Source organism: Microtus oregoni, unplaced genomic scaffold (genome assembly GCF_018167655.1).
Source record: "Microtus oregoni isolate MIOR12 unplaced genomic scaffold, Mior012 000012F_ref0000307, whole genome shotgun sequence".
NCBI lineage: Eukaryota > Metazoa > Chordata > Mammalia > Rodentia > Cricetidae > Microtus > Microtus oregoni.
In genome coordinates, this window is record NW_024543071.1 from 3564243 (window position 1) to 3585899 (window position 21657).

Below are 21657 nucleotides of genomic sequence, written 5' to 3' on the forward strand. Positions count from 1 at the left end.
CTCACTATATTTATTATTATCCCTTAGAAGTCTGTTTTTTAATAAGACAGAAAGGGGGTGGATCTGAATGGTAGGGGAGGGGAGAAGAACTTCGAGAAGTTAAAAGAGAGTAAAGTATAATTAGGATATATTATGTGAGAAAAAAATCTATATCCAATAAAAGAGAAGAAGATAAAATAGAATACACACAGGACATAAGTGAGGAAACCAACTATGAGAGTCAGGGGTCCTAAAAATGTACCAGCCATGGATTGGTAATCGTAAATCTTAAAGGAAAGATAAATTATACCCAGTAGGCACAAAAATTAGAATAAATAAAAGTAAAGATTACTGAAACACATTCAAATTATTTTAAATTGATTTATATGAGCCCGGCGGTGGTGGCACACTCTTTTTATCCCAGCACTCAGGAGGCAGGCGGATCTCTGAGTTCGAGGCCAGTCTTGTCTACAAGAGCTAGATCCAGGACAGCCAAGGCTGTTATACAGAGAAAACCTGTCTCAAAAAACAAAACTAAACAAATAAATAAATTTATATGAAGACATTCCCCATTAATTTAATAACCAAAAAAACCCAAACATCACAGCCTTTTCAAGCTCCATGGCATCTTCCACAATACAGTCTGGTTTACGATTCCTGGAGTGTCTTTGGAGCGGTCATTCACCCACCACAGATAATCACACATGATACCTTATGAAGGGTCCATGAATGTCTTACTCCACCACAGATAATCACACATGATACCTTATGAAGGGTCCATGAATGTCTTACTCCACCACAGATAATCACACATGATACCTTATGAAGGGTCCATGAATGTCTTACTCCATCACAGATAATCACACATGATACCTTATGAAGGGTCCATGAATGTCTTACTGTTCAAGGCAGTGGATGGCATGTGCCATCTCTTTGGAAAAATCAGTATTCTTTCACCATGAAAATGTTCAACATCATTAGAAATTAATGTCCTTGTGCTTACCTGTATTTTAATAGGCCAGGAGAAGTTGCTGACATACACATAGAATGTGATATTAGGATTGCTTCTGAAGTTAAATTTTTCATAGGAAAAGCTATCTCTGTATTCCTTTATATTTGTCTTAGAAACTATAGGAGTCTCTTCCCCAGATATTGTTCCTCCTAAAATATGAATATGAAGAAATTATACTTAACACTAGAAAATGGGGGTCCTTATTAAGTCAAAGAATACAGTGCAGCAAAGTCTGACAAATTGAAATCACAAGAACGCCGGCAACGCCGGTACCAAAACTGTGCCACACGGGCAGCTTTCCTCCATGGAGGCTCAGCACCTACACACAGGCTTGCCAGAGATAGAGTGTAACAGATTTAGTGTAAAGACCACACTTCAAACACTCCCAAGCTGTGTCACTGGCCCTGAGACTTGACATTCTTCTGTAAAGCTCTTGACCACAGAGGTGGAATCCTTTCTGGTTCCAAATGGGGCTCTGTATCCCAGGAAGAAGGAAGCCTTTCCCCAACTACAGTGCCCCAGAGCTGAATGCCTCCAGGACACAGGGCTCCAGAGGGACACATTCTGCTTACCACTTAAATTACAACCAATTAATCCAATTAAAAACTGAAAAAAAAATTATTTGCCTTTCTACAAATTGAAACATCCCTACTTTTAAAAAAACAGAAAGAGACCATGGATTTAAAATACTATGCACATGTTCAATTACTAAACACAATATTGGGCCCTCAGTAAATGTTTACTGAGATTAACCAAGGGCAGGGCATGCCCAACCGCCTTTGCTGGACCTCCACCTCAGTGAACAGTGAAGACCATGAGAATCAGTATACTGCGTAACGGAATGCATTTCCCATGATCTATTCCAACGGTAGCTTGGGTGCCTTCTTCACATGCAGCCCCTCTGAGCTTATCACTTAACAGACGTGTTAAAAATGCCCTTACATGTTGATGAGTCAGCATAACAATTTATCTTCCTCATAGTTATTTCTTTTTTTTGTTTTTTGTTTTTGTTTTGTTTTTCGAGACAGGGTTTCTCTGTAGCTTTGGAGCCTGTCCCGGAACTAGCTCTTGTAGACCAGGCTGGCCTCGAACTCCCAGAGATCCGCCTGCCTCTGCCTCCCGAGTGCTGGGATTAAAGGCGTGCGCCATCACCGCCCGGCTCATAGTTATTTCTTAAAAATTATTCATTTCAATTTGCAAACTTTGGAACTTATGGAAGACATGTTCATAATACTTTTTTCTTCCTCTTAGCCCTGATGCCACCCAGAAAGAATATACTTTGAAGACAGAAAATGATAGTTTGTTTCTTTTATCAGTAATTACAAAAGAACACTTTTGTTTCATGTAAATATTGGGGTGATAATTAAATTTATAACTGCAATAATGAATTGAATAATTGAAATCTCAAAATCTTTAGACACTAAAGAACCAGTCTATCGTAATTAAAATCGTAGCATTTCATAACACCATTTAAATGTCTAAGTGGTGTGCAGTATTTGTTAGCCTCCTAATTTTAATTGAATAAGGAAGTTACAGTATGAAGCTTTCAAGTCACTACTTGGTATTTTTTTATCAGTAAAGGGGCAGAATTACGGAAAACAATTCCATTTTTATTTATTTAAAAGAACAGTAAATGAAACCAGAACAATTTCCATGCAGAAACACATGCAGGAGAGACATGAGAGCAAATTCTCTTTACCTGTTGAGCCAACCGACCATGTAATGTTGAGATTAAAGTTGTTGGAAGCATTAATCGAAATGTCCAAATTTTTGTTTGACTATCAAGAAAAAAATTAACATTAAAAAGGTATAAATGTGTTAAATGCGTATTTGTCAGCCCACTAATTTGATTTTGTACATTAAATTTACAAAATTGTGTATAATATAGTCAACCAAATAAATACACAGTGTTTATGGCTTTTTAATGAAAATTAAACTCAAAGTTCCTCATTTATCATCTCTAATAATTTGGTCTTTTGCTTTTACATAATTTCTAAGAAGAAATTGTAAGGACATTGTACTTATAAGGGTAGTTTGATATTATCACCATTAGTTCAAGGTGTTTTCGTTTGTTTGATCTTTGTCATTAGCCACAGAAGAGAGGGTCTACAAAGAGGTCTGGCTCCCTGCCCTGGAAGAAGGTGAGGTTTCTGTGTCTGCAGTGTGCGTGAGTGCTACAGCTAGCTCTATTCCTGTCAGCGATGACTGCAGAGCAAGTTGCAAGCCTCACTCCACTTTTCCTCAGCTCTTCCTGTCGTGGGGTGAAAGTGGGAGCTATTCAAAGCTCATAACAAAACGGTCAGGAGAAGCATATAAAAACATCTTTACTCTCAGTTCATCCTCCACAATTCAAAGTTTAGCTATTGGGGAAACACAAGAACCATAACTAAAGCTGCTCCTCGCTGGGTGCTGACGTTCCTGGTGAGCTCTATAAAAAGCTGTGATACCACAGCTAATCTAGAAAACAATGACATCAACCCTGTACACTGCTGGGGGCGGGGGTGGGGTGGGGAAGGGGGCCTCAGGACGATGGCTTGGCACAGAAGCCCGCTTTAGCAATGGTTCCTATGAGAGTGCTAACTAGAGGCAACCCACAGTGGAAAAGATTGGAATCTGTCCTAGAAAGTAAAAGCGCCGGAAGTCTACAAGTGTTAGGACATCTACTTGTTTTATTTCACAGGTCAAATTAAGAAGCATTCATGGATAAGCTGTCTTAACTTTACAGATCGTCCTGGGTGAACTGTTCTTAATTAAAAGGGATTACACAAGAAAATCTTGCAAGCATCCCGGGAGATACTTCTCATGCAAGCTTAGCACCAGGAAGTATGTTAGGCTGTTAGGTTAAAAAAAAAAAAATGGATAAGACTTCCTTAAACTTATGTATTTTTTAAAATTTACTGTAGGTAGTGAATATGTTTAATCTTCATAAACTTGTAGGACTACACGGCTGTGAAACAGGCTTTTGTGTGACCCCGTCAAACATTAGACTGGGACAAAAATCAATGCAAACGACAGATACGCTTTGCTGCAAATGAACAACAGCTTGACATAGCATGTCTGGAATCCTTGCTTCTTAAATGCTATTTTCACGAAACTTAGATGCCCTTGTGATTCAGAGAATTGGCATGTTTGTAACAGAATTTATGCCGATAACTAAATTTAAACTGGAGAAAATTGATATTTATTAGTAAAATGTAAGAACTCAAGGTAAATAAGAATTTGATGAATAAATAAGTCTATGGATATAGAATTCGAGCCAGGAGACTAGCAATCAAAAATACTAACTTGTCGACTCTCAGAATCAAATGCACATCTAAGTTTCATGAAAATAAATCTCAGAGATTCAGCAATTTCTACAGGATTCCTCCTGTGCAATACTTCTGAGGAGTTAAATCAGGACACCTCAGCAGGGGCAGCAGCCACGAGAGGAGGCGGTGCCTCCTTACCTGCTCTGGATTGGCGATGAAGTTGATGGCCGTGTGGTGGCGGTCATCTTCCTGCAACAGACTGAAGGTGAACTGGTAGTCAATCAGAAGGCTATCTGTGGGAAAAGGAGAGTCCTGACAGACACTCGAGAAAGGTCTTTATAGGCACAAGAGCTGGGTGAAAAGCCACTGCACATAGTATTAAATTCACCGTTAATACTAGCAGCTCACTCAAGGATAGGAAAATACAAACTCTGCCATTAAGCAGCAATAACACATGATCTAGAAGACTCAATTTACTATAAATTAAGTAACAATTAGATTGCACAAGCAGTTTTCCCTATCAAGCGGTACAAAAAGCAGTCAGCCGCACAATTCCTCAGGTAAACCAGGAGACACTCCATCTCCTCAGAATCTGAGAAAGCACATTACTGTGTATTTATGGGGATTATGAAGAACTAAGTCACTGGCATCTGAAACACAGACCTGAATGCCAATAACTTAATAATTGAGTGAACAACAAAACAAAAATATTAAAATTTAATATGTTTTAAATTTACACCAATAGATATAAGTTGAAAGTATCTTCTTATATTGAATTATTCAACCATTGCTATGCATCAAGAAAACAAGGTGTAAAGAAATAAAAAAAAAGAAATTTCAAAATACAAATGACTAGTGTGGTAAAATAAGAAATTATAACAAATTGACAAAATAAAAATCCTGGTAAGTAAACCTAGATATTCATATAAAGAATTATGTATGAAAGATAAATTCATACATAACTAAGAAATCAAATAATCTAATGTCCCTCAACTGATGAATGGTAAAATATGGTTTATTTATATTAAATTATGGTATATTATCCAGGCATAAAAATAAATGAAGTACTGATATCTACTCTATGAAAAAAGAGTAAAATTTTAAAATATTACACTAAATTTTCCAAGGTTTTCACAAATGACCATATATTTTATGATTTCACACACAGATTATATCTGTAAAGACAAATTTGTTGCGGGACAATTCTGTATTCTGTCAATTATGTTTTAAATAAGTGTTGATTGGCCAGTAGCCAGGCAGGAAGTATAGGTGGGACAACCAGACAGGAGGTAGAGGCGGGGCAATGTGAACAGGAGTATTCTGGGAAGAAGGAAGCTCTCCCGCAGTCCTGTCCAGACACCCAAGAAGCAGGATGTGACCTGCCCCACCAAAAAAGGTACCAAGCCATGTAGCTAACATAGATAAGAATAATGGGCTATATAAGTTATAAGCGTTAATAAGAAGCCTGAGGTAATGGGCCAATAAGTTTATATCTAATGTAGATCCTCTGTGTGGTTTTCTTTGTGATTTACTAACTATGTGAACTGGGCAGGACAGAAACCCCAACAAGTAGGCCCTCGTGTTATACAAATTGATAAAATGGTATCCAGATCTAAATAAAGGGGAGTCAGGTGCAGCCACTAAGATGTTGAGGCCTCAACTGGAGAGAATGAAAACAACAGAACCAGAAGTGGTGGCGGCTAAGTGACGATACACAGAAAGGCCGGCAGGCCGTGCGCGTCAACTGTTATACCAAGGACAGCTCAAATAGTTACTAACAACACAGACAGGCTGTTCTACAGGTGTGTGCACGTGTGTGTGCATAGCCACACTCACACAAACAAGTCATTTGTAAAGAAATAACAGTTTTTCAACTTGACCCAAAGTAGGCTCAGCTGGGAAATGGGAAGCTCAGTTTTGAAAATGCCTCCATCATACTGGAAAGTAGGACAAGTCTGTGAGGGACAGTCTTGACTAACACCTGGTGATCCCGTCATAGGCGGTGCTATCACCCTCAGTGTGGTCCTGAGTCGCATAGTCCAGCAGGATGGACGCCCTGAGCCAATCAGCGGCACTCTTCCACGGCTCTGCTTCAGTCATGGTCGCCAGAGCCAATCAGCGGCACTCTTCCACGGCTCTGCTGCAGCCCCGGCCTCCAGGCTCCTGCCCTCACTCCCCTAGTGACAGACTCTACGACTGTAAGCTAAACCCTTTCCTCACTTGTGGTCTTGTCTCTCCACCGCAACAGAAGCACTCATTAGCACAGACACCAATCACTCTTCCGTGACAACAGAGATCAAAAGACAGGCTGCAAAGCCATATTACTTATGGAAATGTATACTCAGTAATGCTTTCCAGATTCAAATACGATGATAATAACTTAAGGGGATAATAATACACAATATACTCATGTTTCACTTTAAAAATATAAAACTAAATTTAAATTGTTTACATTTATGCAACAACCAAAGTAAACAGAAATATGTAACTGACACAGAAGACTGGAGAGATGGATCAGAGGCTAAGAGCACTGTCTGCTTCTGCAAAGGACCTAGGTTCGAGCCACAGCATCCGCCTGGAGGCTCACAACTTTCTGTGACTCCAGCTCCAGGAGATCCCTTGCCCTCTACTGGCCTCTTAAGGCACTGCATGCAGATGGAGCACAGACAAACTTAAATGCAAAGCCTTGTATATACATAAAAATAAATATCTTAAAAGGAAATGGCACATAAATAAAAGTCACGGCAGGGAATGAATTATAGACTTAAACTTGGAAAATATAAGCATTATTAAAAAGAAAAAGATTATCTTGTTACGCCTATAGCAAGCTTGCCTGCTGAAGGTAACATAAAGCAGCTACAGTAAAAACTAAAATAACAAACCATACAGATATAAACATCCACAGATTCCATCTCAGAGAGTAGTTTATTATACTGGGATCATGTCTGACCTAAATCTGTATATAGAAAAGTACTTGATTTTTTAATATTAAACTATATCCAGAAACCTGATAGCCATTGTTATCATTTCATACAATCCATCTGGAGATGTTTATATTTTCTAACAACAGTGTGTCATTCACAAAACAAACAAAAACATTTTATGGTTATAATGTATGTAACCATAATTTATATTTTTAATAATTATGTTCTAGAGACCTTGGACTTTTTGTTTTGTCTGTTTAGTCTATTAATTAATATAAATATTTATGTATGTTAAATTTCTATTTCTACTATAATAATTCATATTGTAGTTTCATCATTTTTTGATCCCCATATTAGGATTACATCAATGCCTGTGTAATTCAGATATGTAGGAAGTACTGAAATATAATGTACGGTATATCAATGCTAAAAGTCTGCTGTGAAATGTGAAAACACTTTTAAACTAAAGACTTTAAAATTGGAGACATACATTTGGAATGTATCAAACAGTGTATTTAAAAAGTATAGATAATAAATAGGAGAAATACTTTAAATTTATTATTTTTTTTTAAATTGGCATGTTCATGTTTGTAGAAAAAATGCCTATCAATAATGCTCCAAAATTTTAAAGACCATCACAAGCATGTGTTTGTAGAATAATGCAAACAAACCAACAGCATGCCAAAGTCCTTGTGCTTCAAAAACTATAAAAAGCTTGGAAGGAAATACATAAAAATGAATGAACTGAAATAAATTAAGATAGTGGACAGAATCTCACAAACATCACTAATAACTACTAACTCATGCATAGATCCACCTAACTCATCATTAATCACAGATCTATCAGATGGAAATGCACGTCCATTCATACTCCACTCATAAGGGGCACACTTTCCTACAGGGTTCCAGACAATGTGGAGGAGGAACAGACCGTGGGCAAACATTCGCGGGATGACACTGGCGTCTCGAGAATTAAAAGGCAACAACAGACGTGGTTGTTTCCACTCACAAGCCGGTACAGAGACTCCTCACTAAAATCTGACCTAATGGAGAAACTGCAGCTAAGGAGATGCCGCAAGTGCCTGCCTGCCTCAGGTCCCGGCGGCCTTCAGCACAGGGAAGAAGAAAGCCTAGGAAGTCTCGGATCATAAAACAGGACGCTCCCTCTGGATTCGCGGTTTAGATCAATATAATGATGATTAACAGCAATTTCCATTGGGTAGAATCATTAGGGATTTTACTTTGCCCTTTAATCTTTCTTCCTAGAATAAATATGCTTTCTTCTATTATTAAAATTTAAAAAGGCATATTTTTAAAGGAACGTACAGATAATATCATTTTCATAAGCACTGAAATTTTAACAAGTTTTCCTACAATATACTTATATGATTAACATAAATTAGTATAGTCACAATCACTTCGAAGAATGGCATCTGGCTTCTAATTTGCATGCTTCTTACACACAGATACAGACGGTCACCCTAGTGTGAGGTGACTGACACACACAGTTACAGTGCCAGTGTCTGCACCCCCTTCAGCCAGCGCCGGACAAGACGCCATGAGACAAAACAGTGCTAGATGTTACAGACTGAAGATTTACACTCCAAAGAAAAGGGTGAGTGAAACAATCCACGCAGCTTTGATTATCTGATGTCCGCGATGCACTGCCAGCGAGTTTTACTTGACAAGAATCACATGACCTCCATTCTGTTCAACAGCCTTAACCAATGAACACGCACACGCCCAGAGCGGGAGCTCCAAACACCTGCCCTACCCTGCATCTGGTGAAGAGCCTACTGCAGCACTGGCATCTGCCTTTATAAATTTATTGCTACAATAATGTGATAAAAATATTTTCTCTTGTGCATCTAAACAAAAACATTAAACCTAATAAATGTATGCTCATAAATAATGTTTCTGAGTCTAAGACCTACAATACATTAATTAGATAAATCAATGCCAACTAAAAGCCTACAATGAGTTGAAAGGGAAGGCAGTCTGTTTTTAATAATATAAACTAAAGCAAATTTACTCAGGTACAGTGGAGCACAAAATAGAAAAGTTACAATTTTCAAAATAGGTACCAAGTTAGTACCTCGAAAGTCACCTAAATTCTAAATAACAATAAAAGTAACTAAAATAAGTCATTTGTTAAAAACTAAACTGTACCAAAATGTCAGCTACTTGAAAAACAGAGAGAAACACGTAACTGCAGTTCAGGCGGTAACATAAAGAAAGGGTGGACGCACAGACGACCACAAAGTGACTTATTGAAGCTAATTAATGCTAGCCTTCACATTTAGTATCTAAAATTTTCATAGATTCAGTCTTTTCTTCCAAGCTTAAAAGTTTCTCATTAAAGTGTTGATGATTTTAGAAATTCATGTAACCCCAAAAGCACCTATCTTTAAGGCAGTGTTTTCTAAATAACCGAGGACAAATCCAGTCATTCACGTGGACAGAGCCTGCGGGCTTTCTCACGCACTCTGGCTGAGAGTTTAAACTAACGGCGAAAGCTGGGAACCGGGCGGCAGTGCGGGGTTACTTTCAGCTGTGCTGCGACTCACTGCGCTTGTGGCCTCTAAACTGAGAACTGGCAACTCAAATTCTGCTCCAATCTCAAAAATCAGAAAGTTTCTGTTTGCAACCCATTTCCTTTCCAAAGTTTCTAGCTCTAAACTGTGCTAACAATGGCAACACCGCCACCTAGTGGGTAAGGACGGTTCCTCCGACATTTTAAAAGGGAGCCACTGCCTGTCTAACTTGAGACCATTCCAATAAAACAGTGGCTGTGGATAATTAGAGGGCGACCAAATGGGAGTGAGATACACTTTAACCAGGGTGGCAGTGGACACCTGCAACCCCAGTCTCCAGGAAGACAGAGATAATGAGTTTGGGGCCAGCTTACATTACAGAGTGGAAAACAAGAATGTAAGTTTATAATTGTATTTCAAATACATGGCACAAAAAGAAAGAATATAGATATCCCACTGATTCACTTTAAATATTGATTACATTTGATACTGAAAATACTTAGATATGACGAGATAAATGTTTTATTTAAACTGACTTTACCTATTCCCATTTACTTCTGCATGACTCGGTGTTTTTATTACAGAGCACTGATTTAAAAGTTAAATTGGCTTTCATCATTAAATGGCCGTGACAGACAATCTGTTATTATTTAAGTACTGCAACCAAGAAATGGAGGGTTTGGAACAGCAAACCATGTCATCTTGACAGCTAGAACCGCACACAGACCATCCATGTCTGCTAAGAACTTAAGAGCGGTTACGACCACACATGCTGCGTGTTCTGTGGATGAAGGCTCACACGGAAATGTTTTCTCCTCCCAAATTTGAACCTGATTAAGCCTCTAAACCAGGGATTCGCAATCTCAGGTTGCTATCAGCGCATGATGATTCCTGGTTCTGAACGAGGCATCCGAGCCTAGAGACTGCTGGGCAGACCCCAGCCTGCCCCTAGCCTGCCTCCCTGGGTACCTGGGCCCTCCTCCAGCTGCGAAAACAAAACGTTCCAAATATTGCCAAGTGTCTCACATAGTGAATATACACCGAATAATAAGACTTGGAATGTTTGCTGTGTTGTCAATAAAACTAGAAAACTATAAAAGGGTACTTATTTAGAAACTTAGAAAATCATATAAGAATAAAAAACCAGCACTCAGGAGGCAGAGGCAGGAGAACAATCTGGTCTACAGAGTGAGTTCCAGGAGATATAGGGCTGATACACAGAGAAACCTTGTCTCGAAAATCAAAAAGAAACAAAACAAAACAAGCTTAAATCATAAGTTATGGAAAAATAATGTTACAAAGAAAACCTTGTACCAAATGTGGCAAAGCATCAACATTGGGACAGAGGTCAGTGACAGGACACGGGTCACCAGTCCAAGTAATAAAAGATACGTGAAAATGGAAAGCTGACGAGCTGGGAAACAAAGTCAGGAAACTACAGACGGGTCATGTGAAACACAACAGGTAAGCACAAGAATGTTTGCAAACGACAGATTCAAAAACACCACCACCCCAGACAGAGACTGACGACCATTCTTTGAAAGCTCACAGTGCTGAAGACGTAACTCAGCCATTACAAGCCAGGGTCACACCAAAAGGACAAAAAGTTTACAAATATTTTCACTATTGTTGCTTTAAAAATAAAAGCAATCATTAACATTTATTTAGTAAATCGAATCCCACAAAACTAAAATATGCATATAGAAATAAATAAAGCATAATCAAGGACTATTTTGGTAGAAAACAATCCACAAGAAAGACAGACTATAGTCACTAATATTTAAGTAATCCTAAATAAACAATAAAGGTAACAGTCTGCAATATTGAAGTAATATTCCTTGAAAGTATAATTTACTCCAGAACAAAAAGTTTAATATTGGAAAATCCAATAATGAACTTCAATATTTAATAATAGAAAATAAATAAATGAATTTAGAAACAAATTTTATAACTCCCTAAGATAGAAAAGGGTATAATTTGATGGAAAGAATAGTTTAAAATAATGTAAGCACTGCCCTTAATAATGATGTCTATGATCATTACTATGATGCAGCAGGCAAAGACGGAGGACAAACATCCTGAAACTGATTCGGGAAGGTGGGGGCTGGAGAGTAAGGAACAGGGCACGGCACTGGAAAACAGGCTGCTGCTTCATGCGTGAATATAATCTTGACTACAGCCTCGTGACTCACTGTTGGTACGGGTTAGTTTGCTTGTTTCTGTGCTTGCCTGTTCTGTGAAAAACAAGGCAGGGCGCAGGCTGGTCTCAAACTGGTTATCCTCCTGCCTCAGCCTCCAAATGCTGAGATTACAAGCATGCTCCATCACATCTGGCCTAACACACAACTGTACTGGTAGGCATCTGCCCAGCGAAAGAAGATATCTGTCCACACACTGCCTACATGAGTTTTCACAACAGCAGCCTCCACACAGGGAGGACTTGGGAATAATCGAAGACCCATCAATTTCATTGACTCATAAAACTAAACTCACCATATCACCAAAGCAAAATAGAAATCCATAGAGTTATCCAAACTGATACGAGGGGGAGCATTTGAGACAAGAAAAATGTCTTCCTAAAACAAATATTTAGCTAAATAAGAATAAGAGGAATTTCCTCAAAATGATCAAGTCAGCTAAATTCTCTGTCATGGGAAAAGACTGGTTTCCTGCTGAAATCTAGAGCAAGACAAGTACACACATCTTCACACTCGCTACATCTTTCCAGCACAGTTTGACAGACTAAAGCTACGGCACTGGAAACAAGAAAAATAAGGAAAAGGAATCCATCCAAACTCCAAAGGAAGAACTACAACCTATTACTTCTGTTTAAAGATATTCTGACGGAATATGCTAAAGAAACAGGAACTACGAAAGGATACAGATACAAACTCAATTATAAGTATATACAACGGTAAAAGAAAGGATTCACAATCAGGGCGTCTAGGGCTGTGATAAACACCAGGACCTGAAGCAGCCCGGGGAGGACAGGGTTTATTCTGCCTATACCTTCACAGGCAGCCCACTCTGGAAGAAGTCAGGGCAGGCTTTCAGCACAGCAGGAAGCTGCTGGAGGTCAAGGAGGGCACTACTGACTTCGTGGCTCCAGAGGCTTGCTCAGCCTGCTTTCTTAGGGAACCTAGGACTGGCTCCTCCAAGGAACCGGATCCTGCCCTAGAGAGCACTAACTAAGGAAATGCCCTGAGGCTCCACTGCAGCCCAAACCAAAGGAGGCATTTTCTCTGTTGAGGCTCCTCCCTGTCAGTTGGCTCTAGCCTGTGTCACATTGACTTAAAACTAGTCAGCACAGGGATAAATCTGAGGAAAAAAGAAAGGAAGGGAGAGAGGGAGAGAGGGAGGGAGGGAGGGAGAGAGGGAGGGAGGGAGGAAAGGAGGGGAGGAGGAAAGAAGGAAGGAAGGAAAATAGGAAGGAAGGAAGGAAGAAATGAAGGAAGAAATGAAGGAAGAAATGAAGGAAGAAATGAAGGAAGAAATGAAGGAAGGACAAGAAAGGCATATTCAATTCAAACCATAAAATATGTCTAAGATAAATGAAAGAAAATTTAAGCAAGAAAAAGATAGGTATTTTCAGAAGTAAAAAGACATACTATAGTTAAAATGCAGATTCTCCCCAATCCACCTATAAACTCAGGAAAATCCCAAAGAACTGTTCTTATACCGGAATCTCAGAATACCGAATTTGTAAGTAGAAGTCCATTTAAATTCAAAACTGCCTTCATCTGGCTTGAACATGCTGAATTTGTCTTTTCTGGTCTGGATTACCTCACTTGGGATGATTGTTTCAAATCTATGCATTTACCTGAAACTTTTATTATTCTTAACAGCCGAATGGCATCCCGCTAGGTAAAGGTACCACATGTTCATTATCCGCTCATCAGGGGATGGACATGCAGGCTGCTTCCGGTGGCTGTTAGGAACAGTGCGCAGTGAACACGGGTAGCAAATGCCCCTGCAGTAAGGTCGAGAGTCTTTGGGGTATGATTTCCACAGTGGCTGATTTCCATCGTTTGCGGGCTCCTATAGGCCCCTACCCATCCGCAAGAGCAAGTGTTGCCATTAATTTTATAATCTCAGCCATTCTAACTGGTGATGAGACAAAATCTCAAAGTTGTTTTAAAATTCCAGCACTGAGAAAACGAAGTGGACACAAAGTCCCACCCCTAACCAAGGAGCTACTTGTGATTGACACCTGCCAGGCAAGGAAAACCCGCTTTCTCCAGGGGAGCTCTGGGTATATCAACCACACTCCTGGAGCCTGCTCTGGAGTAGCTGAAGACACAAAATAAATGCCTCATTTTGGGTTTTGTTTAGGGCTGTTTGTTTTCTTTTAGATGTTTTTTCTTTGTCTTCTTGCCTTTGTTGTTTGTTTTGATCTTTGGTTTACTTTGGTATTTTCTTTTCTTTTTTTTTTTTTTTTGAGAGATAGAAAGGGAACTACCATGAAGTTGGGTAGGTAGTCAGGTGGGGAGGACACAGGAGGAGTTGGGGACAGGAAAAATATAATCAAAATATACTGTATGATAGGCAGGTGGTGGTGGTGTACACCTCTAATCCCAATCCTACAGAGAAATATAAGACAGGATGAGACATGTCTCAGATGAAGTCTCGATTCTGAGATTCCTGGAGGCAAGACTGTCATTTCAGACTGAGGTAGAGGTAAGAGCCAGGGGCTGGCTGTTTTGTTTTTCTGACCTTCAGATTGAACCCAATTTCTGTCTCTAGGTTTTTATTAATCGTGCTATAGTCTGCTGCACAGAGAAACTCTGTGTCGAAAAAAACAACATGAATAAAAATAAAATATTGTATGAAAAAATTGATTTACAAAAACAATTACCTTTCGAGAAAACTACTTTAGAGGAGTAAAAAGTAGACAGATGCAGAGATGATGGCACGTGGTTTTAAAGGATTTAGACAAATCATGAACTAATGAAGAAAGGTGGTCAACTAAACATTGCTACAGGACATCTATCTAGAATAAGGGACCTATGAAAAGGAACACCATTGTCCTGGGTTCTTGATTTGTTTGCTGGCTGGTTTGTTTTGGTAAACTGGACACAGGCTAAAGGGAAGAGGAAACCTTGACTGAGGAAATACCTCCCTTAGATTAGCTCTGTGGAGTCTGTAAGGCAGATGATTGATGTAAGAGTGCCCGCCCACTGCGGGCACTGCCACCCGGCAGCACTGATCCTGGCTTGTGTAAGAAAGCAGGCTGAGCCAGCACTGTACAGAGCTAGCAGTAAGCAGCATCCTTCACGGGCTCTCCAGCAGTTCCTGCCTCCAGGGCCCTGAGCTCCTGCCCTGACTCCCCTCAGGGACTGATGGGACCTGAGAGCTGGAAGCTGAAATAAACCCTTTCCTCCCCGGGTTGCTTTTGGTCATGGTGTTTAACACAGCCATAGAAAACTAAGACAACCATAAAAATGAATCACTAAGAAAAAAGCTTAAACACTTCAACAAGTAATATCACATTTAGATGCTAAAAGATTGTTGATATTAGTAGTTGATAAAAAATAACAATTAGATTTATTACATAACTATTAGAAAAGCTAGAAATAAAAAAGGCTAACTATAAGATCATGTTGAGAAACACGGAGGAACTGTAAATCTTATACACTGATAGTGAGAACCTGACGGTACGACTATTTTGAAAATAATTCAGCTGATTCTGTAAAGTTAAACAATCAAATGAAAGTAACACCCAACAGAAAATCAGTGTAGATCTGGAGAAAAATCAAAACTGTTCCTTGTAAACAGTCTATCATAAGATTTATATTTGCGAATTTTAAAAATATGTTAAAATTATAAAAGTTTATTTGAACCCTACCTATTGTTCATGTTCAGGACACAAGCAATTTTAATTTACTTATATTTATTTTACTATTCAGAGTAAGAAAAATACACCAAAAACAATGAAGAGAATATTGCAAATACACATTACCTTTCTTATCAACAGATTATAGAATTATAAAGTTTAAGGAATACAAAGGATATAAATACTGTTATAATTATCTCAAAAAAATTTAAAGTAAGAAAAATAAGATAAAATATATGGACCAGAAAATTGTAATGAAACCATACATATTCATTTACCTGAAGCTAACAACATAATAAAATATGTAGACCAGAGTAACTTAAATAGTAATGAAACCATAGCTATTCATTAACTTCAAGCTAACAATATAAATCAATTACTATACAGAAAAACATACGAATACTTACAATAACATGTTCCTCTGAGTGGATTACCAACATAGCGATTTTCAGAGTCGCATCTGTAAAAACATAAAAAAGTCATTTACGACTAAATAAACTAAAAATGTTTAAACTGTATCATAAGTTGAATTTTTAAAAACCAACTTCCAAAATAGCAGAAGGCAGCAATCCTAAGACTAAATGAGCACGAGCAAATAGAAATGTCTGTGGCGATTCAATGCAGTGCCCAGCAGAATCCCAGAATTCTTCAGAGACTGCCAAAGAACGGCACTCAACTTCATATGAAAGTGGCTGAGTGTTGTTACTGTGACCAAACATGACCAAAAAGCAACTTAGGGAAGAAAGGGTTTATATGCTTACACTTCCAAATCCCTATTCATCATGGAAGGAAGTCAGGACAGGAACTCAAACAGATCCCAAACCTGGAGGCAGGAGCTGATGCAGAGGCCATGGAGGGTGCTGCTAATTAGCTTGCTCCCCAGCCTGCTCCTTTATAGAACCCGGGACCTCCATCAGAGCATCCCCACCCACAATGCACTGGGCCCTCCCACATCCATTACTGGTGTTCACCCAGGCCCTGAGATCCTGAAAGGTGTTATGGCATCCAACAAAAGCCAGCCATGTTTACAAATCTTACAATTGCTAGACTTCTCACTTTAACATGTTAGCATTACATAGAAACATGGCTGCTTCTCCCCAAGCTAGAGGACCACGGCTATGATGCTCAGGGCTCACTGTAGCAGAAAATAAAAGACAAATCCCCTCTTTAGGGACTGTAACATGGCACTGTGGGTAAAAGCACTTGCTTGGCAAGCCTGCTGACCTCAGTTCAATTCTCAGAGCCCACAGTGGAAGGAGAGTAATGATTCCCAGAATCTCCTCACCCTGGCTGAGGGCTAACTACCCGTTTTGGCATTAACAATCTTACATCACCTGCTGCACTAGGAAGAAATGACTAGCTTTACAATCAAGAAAATCACCTTATACTTGATAACTAAACATATGTGCCTATCAATATACACATAGACATATAATTTAAAACTTAGGCACCACACATAAGAGAGTCCAAGGAGATTTTGTCTGTTTGAGTTTGGCTTCTTTTCTTTTTTAATTTTTTTTTATTGATTTTATTGAGCTCTACATTTTTCTCTGCTCCCCTCCCTTATTCCTCCCGTCTACCCTCTCCCATGGTCCCCATGTTCCCAATCTACTCAGGAGATCTTGTCTTCCTCTACTTCCCATGTAGATTAGATCTAGGTATGCCCCTCTTAGGGTCCTCATTGTTGTCTAGGCTCTCTGGGGTTGTAAATTGGTTTTCTTTGCTTTATGTCTAAAAGAGTCTGGCTTATTTCACTGAGCATAGTGATTTCTAGTTGCATCTATTTTCCTTAAAATGTCAGGATTCAATTTTTCTTTATGGCTGCACAAAACTCCATTGTGTATGTGTGTCATATTTGTTTTATCCATCCATCTGGGCTGTCCCATTTCCTAGATACAGTGAACAGTGAACATCGATGTGGCAGGATGGGTAATGTAGTCCTTTAGGCACCCACCCATAAACAGAACAGCTGGGTTATATGATGGCTCTAATGGTAGTTTTATGAGGAACTTCCTCACCAATTTCCTTCCTGGCTACACAAGCTTACACTCCCGTCAGCAGCAAATAGGGCTCCTTTTTCTCCATATCCTTGCCAGCCAGCATCTGCCTTCGTAAGTTTCTCGGATGACAGCTCCCTTGACTGGAGTGAGCTGGACTCTTACATTTTCCTGATGGCTAAGCAGGCCAATGCTTTGTGAAGTGTTTATTGGCCGTCTGTGCCTCTTGCATGGAAAAAGTCTGTTGGGTTCAGTAGTGGCTTTTGTTTTAAAGTTACCATTTTTCAGTACCCATTATCCTGGGAAAAGGTTAGATGGAGAATTGTCATTACCATGACAATATGACTACTTTGCATCCATTTAAACAGATTGCTTTATGTTTTGTTAATTTAAGAAAAACTGGCAAGAAACAAGCCAAGCTAAGGCCAGGCATTCATAACTAAGAATAACCCTCTTTGTGTGATTTACTTGGAAGGTGGGTGGCGGGCCCCCCAAAAAAACAAGAATAAAAAATCACACAACAGAAACCAAAATTGCTGCTGCATGTTTGTCTGCATCACTTGCATTTTCTTTCTTCCTTTCTTTCTTTCTTTCTTTTTCCTTCGGTCATTATTTTACCTATGCCTTGAGTTTCAGTTATCTCAAGGATTTGTATTTTACAAAGTCTGATTTTTTTTTTTAATCAACAAACAAGGTGAGGGTCACGGATTTCTGTTTTAACAAGGCTTTTCTTTCTTTAGTCAATTACAAGGGGTAGGACAATACTCTCTCCATCTCTCTCCATCCATGAGAAGACACTGGAAATGCTAAGACCACGTTCATTTTTATATCTTTGTTGTTCTTGGCGGTACTTCCGTTTCTGTCCGCTGTCATCTTTATCCAGAAAAATGTTATTCCTCCTTCCAATTCCAACTCTAGCACAGTGGGTTCAGACCTTCCTCATCCTCATGAACCCCGTCTCAGAACAATTAGTACACCTACTGAGCATTTTGATGTTGATGCAGTGGGTCCTGGAAGCTGTTCATTCAAAGAGTATAGACAAACAGATGGCCCCATGGCCAACGCAACCAACGACTGGGAAACAAGAAGACCCAAGATCCACTGGGAAATTTACAAAAATGTGACATTGGATGACATATTTAAAGAAAAATGGAATTTATGCTTGCAAGAAATGATTCATGGTTATTCTAGATCATCAAACATAAGAAATCTGTGTGTTTTACTGCGACGAGTTTGACACTAACAGCATGAAAAGTACTTTAGCAAAAACTTTATCAGTTTTGCTAATCAATATCAAACACTAGTTTAACCAGTGTTTGCCTATTTAGACAATTTTCTGCTTCCTAATAAAAGCATTCTCCAATATAACCAGTATATAACAAGTAATTGTCCTCAAAATGATAACCTTATTTTTATTACCCCCATCCAACAGTTAAAAGTGTACTAAATGACCATTTGAAATTCCTCTATTGAGAATTCTGCTTTGATATTTACCCCATTTTTAACTGGATTATTTATTTTTTTGAAAACTAGTTTCTTGAGTTCATTATATATTTTGGATGTTAGTCTTCTATTGAATGTGGAGTTAAAAATCTTTTATCAAACTATAGACTACCACTTTGCCTGACTGACAGTGTCCTTTGCCATGTGGAAGCTTTTCAGTTTCATGAGACCCTACTTATTAATTCTTAATCTTAGTATCTGCACTATCAGTGTTCAGTTCAGGAAGTTGCCTCCTGTGCCGATGAGTTCAAGGCTATTCCCCTCTTCCTCTTCTATTGTGTTCAGTGTGTCTGCTTTTATGTTGAGGTCTTTGGTATACCTGAACTTCAGTTGTGCAAGATGACAGATGTGTATCTGTTTGCATTCTTCTACACATCAGCATCGTTATGCCAGCAATATTTGTTGAAGATAATTTCTCCAGTGTGTTTTTCTGGATTCTTGATCAAAAATCAATTGTCCATTGTCGTGTGGATTTATGTTGGGATCTTCAATTTGATTCCACTGATCAATGTGTGTTTTTATGGCAATACTATGTTGATTTTATTACTATAGCTCTGTAGTAGAGCTTGAAGTCAGGGATGGTGACGACTCTAGAAGTTCCTGTACTGTACAGGACTGTTTTAGTTATCCTGAGATTTTTTTTTTTTATGGCATTGAGAATTGTCCTTTCAATGCCTGTAAAGAATTGTGTTGGAATTTTGATGGGGCTTGCATTGACTCTGTAGATTGTTTTTGGTAGAATGGCCAATTTTACTATGTCAATCTTATCAATCCATGAACACGGAAGACCTTTCATTTTCTGATATCTTCTTCAATTTCTTTCTCCAAAGACTTTAAGTTTTTAATCACACAAGCCTTCTAGCAGCCTGTTTACAAGATTTTATAATATGTGAGGCTATTGTGAATGTGTTGTTTCCCTGACTTATAAGATCATTTGTCATTTGTATATAGGAGGGCTACTGTTTTTTTTTTTGAGTTGGGAAATGAAAATCAAAATGACTTTGAGATTCCATCTTACACTTGTCAGAATGGCTAAGATCAATAACACAAATAACAGTTCATACTGGCGAGGATGTAAAGCAAGGAAAATCTTCCTCCATTGCTGGTGGAAGTGCAAACTTGTTCAGTCACTACGGAAATCGATGTGAATTTAGTTCATAATCATAGTTGCAACTAACATTTGCTTTTGCCTATAATACTATAACCTGGATCTATAGATGTTGTCTTCACGGCTGTAATGAGATAATGAAGCTTATGACCTGGTATATAATTTGAAGGAATGGATGAGAATACCACAAAGTGTAAATAAATTGGGGTTTCTCTTTACAAAATCTAAAGATCACAGCCTGAACCTCTTCTAGGCATGGGCCTGAGCACATTCACTACCCTCAAGACAGTAAAGCTGGGTCTATATATAAAGCAAACATTACTGGTGCACACTATCAGAGACATCCTGTCTCACACAGGGCGCAAGCCTCTGGCTCAGTTCATTGCTCACAAGCCTAAGTGGCCTGCCTAGTAGGAGCTGACAAGACCTATCAGGCTTACAGATAAGAGACCAGCTGGCTATCCTAGGCTTCTCTAAACTTGAAAGTCTATGATAGTAAATGACATCAAATAAAAATAAGCAAATATTGTTTTCTGTGTTTAGGAGATTCTTTAGATATAAATTTTAAATATAATTTAGAGAACTCTTTACTAAATTTTCTGACAATTACATAATTATGTAATGTAAACATGATTTTTCTCAAATAAATATTCATGAAAAATAAGCATGTATTTGTAACGAGTTAATATGGAACCTTACAAATCTGATTTTAATGTAATGTACACGAACAAAATTAAAGAAAAAATAATAATTTAAATGTATTGCCTTTTAGAATCACATTTGGGAGGAATAAATATTAAGAATAACTAGACAAACGATAAAAGAAGTCACTCATGAAGTACTGAGAGAAAGACACTAGTTCTTGTGAACTGAACTCTAGAGAAAGGAAGGCTGATGGGTTAAGTCACTCAGCAGTTACCTGAGTGTGCACCCCACCCACATACACGACAGGTGTGGTGCCGTGTTCTCTCTGCATTCGCTCTATAGCCTTCGCTCTAAACCTCCAGGAAACTGTCCTCTTTAAACATTTATTTTCTCAAAAAATTTGATAATGTGTGTATGGAAACAGCTTACAATAATGTAAGCTTAACTAGTGCAAAGCTAACATTCAAAAAAAACATAAAAATTAGTCGGATAGCACAAAATCCATAGAAGTTCCAAGATATAATTCTTCGTACTTACAGTTGGCACTGGTCACCTTTTATTCCTTTAGTTGTACAGAAACATTTCCCTGTGTGCAGATGACAGATATTCGCATGGCCACTGCATGTGCAAGCTGTAAGTCAGAAACCAACGTGTTATTAAGTGTTATTAGTATGGTATTTTGTGAGGCTATTTCCTCATGTCATTTAAGCTATTTTTTTCACTTAATGTGAAAACTTTGCAAAACTCATTATAATCCCCAGGAATGTCCTGCATCTGTCTTACACCTAAGTACTTCTCTTATTCTCCTTTGTGCTTCTGTTTGCGAACTGATACATCAGATTCATGACGTTAGTGTTCAAAAAGATTGCAGGTG

The 21657-nt window shown here is 38.6% G+C and overlaps 1 protein-coding gene across 3 annotated transcripts in view; it reads right to left on the reverse strand.

The window, feature by feature from the left end:
- Atrnl1 (attractin like 1) overlaps positions 1–21657 on the reverse strand; it is a 561295-nt gene that overhangs the window by 399059 nt on the left and 140579 nt on the right. For all 3 annotated transcript variants that reach the window (XM_041661191.1, XM_041661190.1, XM_041661192.1), the window contains exons 20-24: positions 21321–21414; positions 15938–15990; positions 4438–4532; positions 2691–2769; positions 983–1140 (exon numbers count right to left, since the gene is read on the reverse strand). In XM_041661191.1, the coding sequence (XP_041517125.1) occupies positions 983–1140; positions 2691–2769; positions 4438–4532; positions 15938–15990; positions 21321–21414 (479 nt within the window). The remainder of the gene's footprint in view (positions 1–982; positions 1141–2690; positions 2770–4437; positions 4533–15937; positions 15991–21320; positions 21415–21657) is intronic.